General features: G+C 35.5%; 1 protein-coding gene across 12 annotated transcripts in view; it reads right to left on the bottom strand.

Annotated features, from left to right (window-relative positions):
• Positions 1-3,071: 3,071 nt before the first annotated feature.
• The window catches only part of RCHY1 (ring finger and CHY zinc finger domain containing 1), a 26,917-nt gene continuing 19,368 nt past the window's right edge, over positions 3,072-10,620 (bottom strand). For 5 of the 12 annotated variants that reach the window (XM_038582434.1, XM_038582430.1, XM_038582438.1 and 2 more), the window contains 6 exons: positions 8,716-8,794; positions 6,690-6,734; positions 6,525-6,583; positions 6,414-6,440; positions 5,423-5,543; positions 3,072-3,749 (listed from right to left, as the gene is read on the bottom strand). In XM_038582434.1, coding sequence (XP_038438362.1) covers positions 3,627-3,749; positions 5,423-5,543; positions 6,414-6,440; positions 6,525-6,583; positions 6,690-6,734; positions 8,716-8,794 — 454 coding nt within the window. In that variant the 3' untranslated portion in view covers positions 3,072-3,626. Of the gene's footprint in view, positions 3,750-4,015; positions 4,201-5,422; positions 5,544-6,413; positions 6,441-6,524; positions 6,584-6,689; positions 6,735-8,715; positions 8,795-10,620 lie in introns of all 12 variants that reach the window. The other 7 variants (XM_038582439.1, XM_038582436.1, XM_038582432.1 and 4 more) reach the window with 4 other exon arrangements.

Here is a 10,620-nt window from a genome sequence, read left to right as displayed (position 1 = left end):
CATTAACATGTAAATAATCTAAGCAAGGCTGACTGGAACAAATGCCAACCAGAGATTTCAAGCAAATGTTGTGATGCCAAATGGGAGGTGGGGAAAAGGGGGTGGTCCAGGGCATTCAGGGTTGGGTTTCTAAAAATCTCTTGATGGATGTTGTGACCAGGTCCTGGGAGAAGATCCAGAACCATCCCTATCTCTCAGGGTACTCCACACTCCAGCAGGCAGGCTTAGTACCTCAGGGTCCCACACACTTGATGAGGAGCCAATGGTCAAGCCCCCACCTAAATCCACTCTACTGGCAATGGCTGCAGTTCCAAGAGCCTCTAGATGGGCTAAAGAGCAGTTTATCATACTTAGCTCATTCTGATTTCTGACTCCAGAAAAACAGAACACATGCACATGAGACGAGGAAAAGGACAGAATGAAAACAGGACAAAAGTTGGAAGCAGGTTGGTGATTAAGAAAAGTTCTGACTTCAATTTGAATATATGTTGTTTGAGTCTAGGGGAGAAAAAAGTGCAACCAGCCAGAAGCTTTGATTTTGATCAGAGGTTTACAAAAGTAGATGCTTGGGATGCCTAAGCAACATAATCTGGGCAATGGCAATCCTTAATGAACTGAGGAATGGCAGGTGTTCCACAAGGAACCCAGTGTATCACGTATCACAGAGTGAGCCTTTGTTAGTTGACATCCATAGGAATCTAAATTGAAATGCCTATTCTAAAATAGAGGGTATACAAGTCACAGATTTACACACCTCTCAAAGACCATATTTTTGTGGTCTCTGTGTGGCAGAACCAAGACAAAAAGTTGTGCTGAAAAGGCTATTTCTCAGGGCTCCTTATTGAGCCACTTAACACAGAGGTTAGAATTCAGCCAAAGATTCCCACAGCACTTTGTCAGTCACACATCCACCTCTTGCAGGTCAGGAACAATCTGAGGTCATTTGCTGTCTCATTTTTTTGCATAATCCAGCTCTACATATTGTGGCACATAACTAGTACAAAATAAACATTTGTTAAATGCGATAAATAGATGGGCCTAACAACCAGATTCCAGCATAACTTGATTTCTGTCTTCTAGTTTGAGAGAGGTGTGATATCATCACTTTTCGACCCATATGTTCTAGTATTAAACACTTGGTTGGGGGAGGTTGGGAAGTCACTTCAACCAATTTTTGTATATATGCATACACACCCTTTTATCAGATCCTTTATGTATGATGAAAATTTAAGAATATCTTAACCTCACTAGAAACTCAACAAATTCTTATGAGCAAGATATGCGATGAAAAAAAATCCATCACTGTCCTCAGAATGTAAGACTCTCTCACCCTGACCCTGATCAGTTGCTTCCTGTTTTGTCTTGCACAAGCCAACTTTCAGTAGCTTTAATTGTACTCCCACCCAGAACCAGCTTTATCTGCAAGAAGCTTTACATACTGTTTCATAAACAATGTTGAATTGAGGGGAAAAGCAAAAACTGAATGATAATAAAGGAAATGTTACTTTAAAACTGGTACAAAGTGCTTATCATTTAGAAGAGGGAGAGATTATAAAAGAATTTTGGATATTAATCAGCATTCATGGCAAAGGTAAACTTTGAGCCGGACTACGAAGCAAGCAGCAGGTCTTTGACAACTACATTTCTCTAAGAATGATTGTTCCATGAAGGAACCATATCCTCAAAGGAACAAAAATTCAGAAGCCATGTGTTTTAAAAATGTATGTAAATAATGAAAAATAAAACTGAAAAGATAAAATTAGAGCAATTTCGTAAAGACTTCAAAGCAAGAAATCTGGGCTTAATGAAATGAACATTAGAAAATTTGTACGTTATTTTGACCAAAACTGCAATGGGTCTAAGTTTAGGAAAAGTAATCTGGCAGAATGGATACATAAGGGGAGACAAAGTGAAATCAAATGTAAGATAACCACACAGGGTGTAAGACTTTATGGGAATGAAAAGGATTATGTTGAACAAACAAAAAAAGCAGACCTGCCCAAAGTTGGCATATAATCCAAAGAATTGGACAAACACAAGGGAAAAAATCCACATGAAAATGGCAGTAAGAAACAAGTCCACTTAGAAATAAGTGGTGCGTGTGTGTGTGTGTGGGGGCACCCAGGTGGCTCAGCGGTTGAGCATCTGCCTTCAGCCCAGGGCGTGACCCTGGGGTCCTGGGATCAAGTCCCACATTGGGATCCCTGTATGGAGCCTACTTCTCCCTCTGCCTGTGTCTCTCATGAATAAATAAAATCTTTTAAAAAAAATTGTAGAATCATCAAAGTATTTTTGTGTATTTTGTTCCTGAATTAAGAGGTGTCTTTAATTCCATTACATGAGCCCAAAAAAGTATTATGAAATCAGAGATCTTGTCAGGAATACTCCATGCCTTCTACTCACCCATCCTACTTTCAAGCACTTTAGGAAGAAGGAATCCACCCATTTACCACAAAAACCACCACTTCATGCCTAAAGAAAGTAGGGAAAAGGCTAGTCATGAGGCATATGAGGGATGAGGCACCACCATGAGGGCAGGGACTTTTGTCTATATTGTTCACTGTTGTCTCCATAGACATCTAAGAACCTTACCCAGCAAATAGCAGTTGCTCATTAAATACTTGCCAACAGAATAAATTAAAAACTCCTTGAAGAAATAACTTTGTGAAACCAAATCAAAAAAATTTTTTTGAAGATTTATTTATTCATGAGACAGACTGAGAGAGAGAGGCAGAGACATAGGCAGAGCAAGAAGCAGGCTCCTCGCAGGTAGTCTGATGTGGGACTCAATCCCAGATCCCAGGACCATGACCTGAGCTGAAGGCAGGTGTCCAACCGCTGAGCCACCCAGGTGTCCCAAAATTATTTTCAATGTTGATTGTTTTTCTTAAGGCTTTTCTATTATTTTATATTTTCCCAACTAGTATAATGGAATAAAACTTCAAAAGAAAAAAGTTTTCTATAGAAATATATATATACACACATATATATTATGTATTTTGTATTTATAAAGAAATACATATGACTATATTGCCCAAATTGAACCAAAAATAAATAACCTTGGAAAGAACTTTCAATAAAAGTTTCAATATAATTTTATTAGCAGTTATTACATCAAAATTCACATTTACAGGATCCAAAGGGCTGTCTTAGAAAATTCTAAAGTATATATCATAAGATTTCAACAGTAAGACAGAACATATTCTCATTATAGCACAGCCCTTAAAAAGTCAAGAATAATACTGAGAAACAAGTGCAGTTCTATCAAGAACTAGAAATGAACTCTTTGTGCATAGTGTCACTTAAAGCAAAGTTCCATGAAAGCAGAATATACTTCTATGGATGTGAATTTCAGTGGCAAACATCATTGGCTTCCAAACAACTGACACGAAGAGAGTTTCCAATCAATAAACAAGCACAGTGGCTTTCATCCAACATAAAGCTATGATATTCTATAACGAGACCCTGAATCCTTAAGTATGTGTAATATGATTTTATGCTGTGACGCTAGTACAAAACACATCGACTCTAATGAATAGATTCTGACACATTATAACAACTGAATACTAAAGACAGCCTTTTTCTAGATCAGAAAATGCTGAGTTTTCCAGTGCAGTATACGTTGGTCATTGCTGATCTAGTGAAATTCTTTTAGCTTGAGCAGTATTGTAGGATTCACAAATATTACATTTCATGCCTAATATATGGAACTGGACTGTAGATCTCCTATTACAATCATTGCAGAGAATCTGAAAAGTGAAGAGATTAATTCAAATTAAGTATATTAAACCTTATAGATAGAAAATAGCACTGTCTGCTCAAAACAATTCTCCAAAAATCATACTGAAGAACTGAAACACATATAGCTAAGTCTAAACATTTCCCAAAACAGAAATGCCTTTTGTTTTCTGAAAATTCTAAGAGTAGCTTTGAATTTAGAAGATGAAAGTGAGTTAAGAAGTCTTATTTTAAAACTGTTTCCAAGTATATAGTGTGGAGCATAAAATCTACTTACATAGGCATAATCTGATTGACATCTATACTTAAAATTCAAAATAACCGATGATTTCTTTTTCCTTGACATTAAAAAAAAAAAGTCCAAAAAAGCAGTTCCTAATTTAATAAAAAGCAGCTTTGGCTTATCTCCAAAAATGACAATAAGATGTCATTTGAGACTTAATCTCTTCTAGTACTGAGATCCTGAAAAATAAAAACGGTTAACCTGAAAATAGATCAATACATTACTATGTGAGAAAAGCATTACCTTTAGAATAGTCATACCACAATAAATAGAAAACTTCCAAATTTGCTCAAAATTATAACCTGGAAAATAATTAAGAATACAATCTGAATGTAAAAAGACTACTAATTGCCTAGAGCTAGGAGGATTGGGAAATGACTGCTAATAGGTATGGGATTTCTTTTGGGGGTGACAAAAATACTCTAAAATTGATGGTGATGATGTTTGACAATTTCAAGAATGTATGATAAAGCACTAAACTGTACACTTCAAATGGACAAGTTATATGGCATATAAATTATATCTCAATAAAACCGTTATTTGTATTCTAAAAGTGATACTTCATTGACCTTACTAGCAATTCAATTATCCACATGAATAAAAAGGGTAATGAACATTAAAAAACAAAATAATCTTCAAAAATCAACAAATATGTATGCCTGAAATAAAATTTAAAATAATTACAAATAAAATATCATTAAAATAAAACAGCAGACCAGTAATTCATCTCCAGTTACATTAACTGACTGGCTCTGACAAATAGCATGTAAATAATTCAGAATAAAGTTTTTGCCTGCCATCTAGTGTTGGCAAGAATTGTATAAAGGTATTCTTAAGATTTTTTTACTCTGGGGACACCTGGGTTGCTTGGTGTTGAGTGTCTGCCTTCGGCTCAGGGCGTGATCCTGGGTCCAGGGATCAAGTCCCACATCAGGCTCCCTGCAGGAAGCGTGTCTCTCCCTCTGCCTGTGTCTCTGCCTCTCTCTCTCTTTTGGTCTGGTTTGTTGAATTTGAAGTAACTAAAATCTGTATTTGGTCCTTTCAAATACAATACAATACAATACAATATAATAATCACATTGGTGTCAATGCCAAAGCAGTATTTTTTTTTTTTTTTTTTTTAAATTCATGATAGTCACAGAGAGAGAGAGAGAGAGAGAGAGAGAGAGAGGCAGAGACACAGGCAGAGGGAGAAGCAGGCTCCATGCACCGGGAGCCTGATGTGGGATTCGATCCTGGGTCTCCAGGATCGCGCCCTGGGCCAAAGGCAGGCGCCAAACCGCTGGGCCACCCAGGGATCCCCCAAAGCAGTATTTTTTAAACAGATTCGAGCAAAAAGGCAAAAGTAAACCAGCACATCAAACAGGAACCTAAAAAGTTTTAAGCACTGATTATACTCACATCCACAGTCATGTTCTGGTATTCTGATGGCATAGGAGTCTGTGCTACCTCATCATCCAGCTGTCTCCAGTATCTAGTCATATCTAAAGCAGAATGCATACACAAGGGACATCTGTAGCCTCTAGAAGAGATAGAAAGGTTATTTTCCAAACATTAAACAAGGAGTCTATCAACTCCAGTATAAGATGCATGCTAACTGGTACATAAACCATCCAAAACAGAGCATTATTCTGTGTTTCAAGATGACCTGTTACAAGCCTGGGAACTTATAACTTGGGTTAATTAAATCCTGTAACCTATGGTATTTTTTAGATCTACTTTTTCCTCAGTTCTCTAAAGTGGGCAGGAATTAGTTCATATTCTTTACAGAATAACCTCAATTTCTTAATATACTCAGGCAATTCAGATTGTATTATTTTCTTCCTAAAAATTCTGAAGAAGTTCCCTTCTACCTGGCTCTTAAATTAAAATTTCTCTTTACGAATGCACAGGACCAAAATACATTTTCAGTCTCTTCTCTCCTGACTATGCTCATTTCATTTTAACATCCTTCACCCACAATAAAGTCTCTGCTTTAGATAATCTTGTTACCAGCTCTCTTTGCAGATGATTAACATGCACTAATATAATGACTTAACAGATCTTTGAGTGACAAGCCTCAGTATTTTTACAATGGTATGGATTGCCTTTAGCAGAGCCTGTGCCCCCTGGTAAGCACAGCCAGAAAAATAAGAGGTAGCTCTTGTGAGCTGTGGGATGAGATACGGCATAATACAAGCACAGGGGCAAAGATGCAGTTCCTACAACCACAATATGCTTTGCCCAATTTAACACTATTCATTTACTCTACCCATCTCAAGATAACCTGCCATGCCCAGTAAAGTGTAAGTAACACAGCAATGCTTGCCCACTTCCATATCCCTGCACAAAGTAACTAAATAAATCAGACATATTACAATATTAACCTTTAAAAATCCCATCAAACACTTACTCTTTCAACATTTCTTCATAACATGTTCTGAAAAAAATATATAACACTATTTTAGTAAGGCAAAAACCATCTCCTCTACTTTCAAACATTTTTGAGGAAAAAAAAAATTACCTATGTAAAAGATGTCCACATGGCAAGACATGAGCAACAACACGGGATGTATGAATGTCCTATAAAGGAAATAAATGTTACTGCTTGCATAAAGAGTATATAAACATCCAAGTACTTTAAGTTCAAGAAGGAATATTTCCAAAGCAGATAATAGTTTAAGATTACCTCCAAACATATTGGACAATTCTGCCGGGAAACATTTTCAATACACTGTTTAAAGGAGAAACTCAAATTACTAAAACTTAACTAGATGGAAATGACAGATATATACATAGTAATAAAAACTAATGATAAAGCAATGATACTAATGATACTAACTTACTTAAAATAATAACAACATTAATATATGTCTCTTATATGTCAGACAAGAACTGAACAATTAACTCACACAACTATTTCAGGCTTTGCACATTACCTGAAACAATGAATTAATACATCTTAATTGTTCAAATTATCTTCATTTTACAAATGAGGAAAATCAGAGAATTAAGATTTACAAAGATTCAGAGATAATAACATTTGGAATCTATTTCATATGTATTTTGTTCCAAAACTTAATGATATTGACGATTCATATTACTGAAATGTACTACATGCTATACATTAGCTCAACCAAGTCCCACAACTCTAAATGAAACAGGTACAACCATTACTCCATTTTACAGATGAGGTATCTGAGGCCTAGAGAAGCTCAATAACTTCCAAAGTCACATGCTAATAAGAAGTTGAACAGTATTTGAGTTCCAACAGGCTGCCTCCAGTGCCAGAGTTCCTAACTTGACAAGATAGGGTGAGTAAATGCAGGAAGGTATGGGGAAGCACCAAGCCATGGATGATGCCCACGTTTTTTAAGTGAGCACTTAACTATATGATAGGACCATTTACTGAAATATAGACAATGAAAAATAACTGAGAAACAAAGATACCACAAGAGAAACTGTGTAGTTTTTGAAAGACCACACAGCTATCATGCCTCAACTGAAGTCTATAAAACCAAACTCAATCTTTTAATTCCAGCAAATTCATGGTCTACTAATCAAGGATAATAGCAAGGGCTAAAAGCCTCAGGAGTCATCTCTACTCAACCCCATCCTTTTTCCCTTCTATCTTGTCATTGTATCCCAAATGCTCATTATTCATCTCAATTTCTCTTAACACTTGACCTATTTTAGGCCAGTTTTTATCCAGCATCTATTTAAAAAATCCTCATTAATGTTAACTATACCAGAATTAAAATGAAAAACTTAACGAAAAAAATCCTGATTAGCCTCTCCATTCTCTGATGTTTATTAGATATTTTCTGAATAATGAAAAATAATCTTAAAGAGCCTGGTATGATATAATTACTATATCCAAAACTAAAAATATATTTTTAAATATTTTATTTATTTATTCATGAGAGACACACAGAGAGAGAGAGAGGCAGAGACACAGGCAGAGGGTGAAGCAGGCTCCAGGCAGGAAGCCCGATGTGGGACTGGATCCCGGGACCACGCCCTGAGCTGAAGGCAGCACTAAACCGCTGAGCCACCCAGGGATCCCCCTTAAAAATACTTCTAACTATGAAAGTAAATATAAAACTATTTTCTGATTTTTCTCGAAATGCTGTTACATTGCTATTCCTTCTTTACTATGCACTTTTTGTTATTCTTAAAACCAGTACCAATGAGATGAATCCATAAACTTAGAAGCTGTCAACATTATGCAAATAACTGATATAATATTCTTATATACTATGGAGTGCCCAGGTGGCTCAGGTGGTTAAGCGGCCAACTCTTGCTATTGACTCAGGTCATGATCTCAGGGTCTCAGGATCGAGCCCCATATGGAGTCCCGTGCTCAGCACAGAGTCTACTTGAGATTCCTCCCTCTCCCGCTCCCACTCCCTCTCCCCCTGCTTGTGTACTCTCTCTAAAATAAATCTTTTTTTTAAAAAAGTTTTCAAAAAAAAAAAATAAAAAAAATAAAGTTTTCTTACATACTACACAGATGAAAAAGAATTGTAGATCAGATATTCTGAGGCATATGCCTTAAAACACCTACTTAATGCTTAAAAATAAAAAACAACATAGTTGTACTTGGTAATATCTGAAAAATAGCAAAATATCTGAAAAATCCAAACATTTTAGGATTTAGCTGGTTTTCAGACACAATATAATACTTTTTAAGTTATGCAAACTTAATTATATACCTTGTGCTTTCCTTGGAGATTCATAGCTAGGCATAAGTTACATTTCAAACAATGGAAAAAATCTTCCTTTGGACCAATCCTAAAAATACATGTGAAAGCCAAAAAATTAAGTTCATTTTTACTGCAGTGGTAATTTACTCATTTTTATTTTAGTTTCACTGTAAAATTAGTTCAAACCATAATGAAGAACATGGGGTAAACCACTACCTCCTCAACAACACTCCCCAAATGTAATAAGCACTATTAACAGAATGCTCTCTGTCCGGGCGTTTTCACACACACACACACACACACACACACACCTTTTAGGTTTTCTTTTTTACATAAGTGGATTCTTCCTATATATCCTGGTCTGTGTCTTTTTTTAGCTGAATAACATCCTAAAGATTGTTCTAACTAGAACCACTTGATTCCTCTTCATGAATTACACAGTATTACATAGTATGGACAGATCATAATTTTTAAAAGTACTCTCTTATATAATTTACATCTTAACACAATGATATAAAATAAATATGCTTATACAGATGTCACTTAGCCCATCTCTTGGTAATTTTTATAAGATTCCTATATGTGAAACTATGGGATCAGAGGGTACTGCATCATTGATTTCGATATTGACAAACTGACCTCCAAAAAGGTAATATTACATTATATTCCCACTAACAATGTGCAACAGCACCCATGTTCCCCGTACCCTAGTGAACACTGGTTACCTATAATGATAGACAAATAAAAGATGTATTTTTAATTTGCATTTCTCAGGTTATGAGATGAAGATATATTTTAATATTTATGAACCATATGGATTTCTATTGTGGATTATCTGTTCATGTGCTCTGTTCATTCTAAGGTATTTGTCTTTTACCACTTCAAAATAGCTGTTTATATATCCTGAATATTAATCTTTTTCATTAGTATATTTACAATTTACTGGTATGTCACCTATCTTGATTTATATATTTTGTCACACAGCCATTTTAATTTCTATGTACTAAAAAGCCATTGGTATTTTCCTTTATTGCTTCTGCTTTTGAAACCTATAGGTCATAAATATACGTATACCTCTAATACTTACCTTTAATTTTTAGATTTTTCTTTCATCCATTTGAAACGTATTATGCATGATAAAGATAATATCGCTAGTTGCCCCCAAGTTTTTATTATCCCCTTCTTTCACAACAACAAAATACTTAGCTATGCACAGGATGTCCTGAATAAAGACTATCTGCAACTTCTCTGGAAGTTGTGAACAGAAGAAATAAATGAGACTTCTGTGTTATGGCCTTAAAAGGAAAGCTCAACAAACCCTAAACACAAGCAACATGAAAAAAACTCATGGAACATCATAATCAAACTGCTCAAAACCAAAGATAAAATCTTAAAAGCAGCCAGAAAAAAACAAAAGGCTTATACAGAGGAACAAAGATAAGGATGGCACCAGATTCCTCATTGCAAACAATGCACAATGTATTGTACAGAACACAGTATAGCAACATCTTTAAAGTACTGAAAAAAACCCTGTCAGCTTAGAATTCTATATCCAAAAAATATCTGTCAAAAATGAAAGCAAAATAAAGATGTTTCAAACATACAAAAGCCAAAATGACTGATTACCAGGAGATTCTGTTTTAAACAAAAACAGTCAATTTGGCATCAGTACTTGAAAGTGACCTGCCAGGCTCTGCAGCATTGTCCTCAAACTTCACTTCAACACACAGTAAATACTTTTACATTCTGACCCAGTTCTCCTTTCCCCCCTCACACGTGTATATATACACACACACACTCAAAGTGCTAATAAAACTTCCACCCAACAATACTTATCCTTACCATACACATATATTTTTTTTTAATGGTGACAGGAACTCAGTAGATTTGCTTCAGTTTCAAATAACTACTGTA

The sequence above is a fragment of the Canis lupus genome, chromosome 32, assembly GCF_011100685.1.
Source record: "Canis lupus familiaris isolate Mischka breed German Shepherd chromosome 32, alternate assembly UU_Cfam_GSD_1.0, whole genome shotgun sequence".
Classification (NCBI taxonomy): domain Eukaryota; kingdom Metazoa; phylum Chordata; class Mammalia; order Carnivora; family Canidae; genus Canis; species Canis lupus.
Note: the sequence above shows the minus strand (reverse complement) of the source record. Positions and strands in the feature narration are given on the sequence as shown.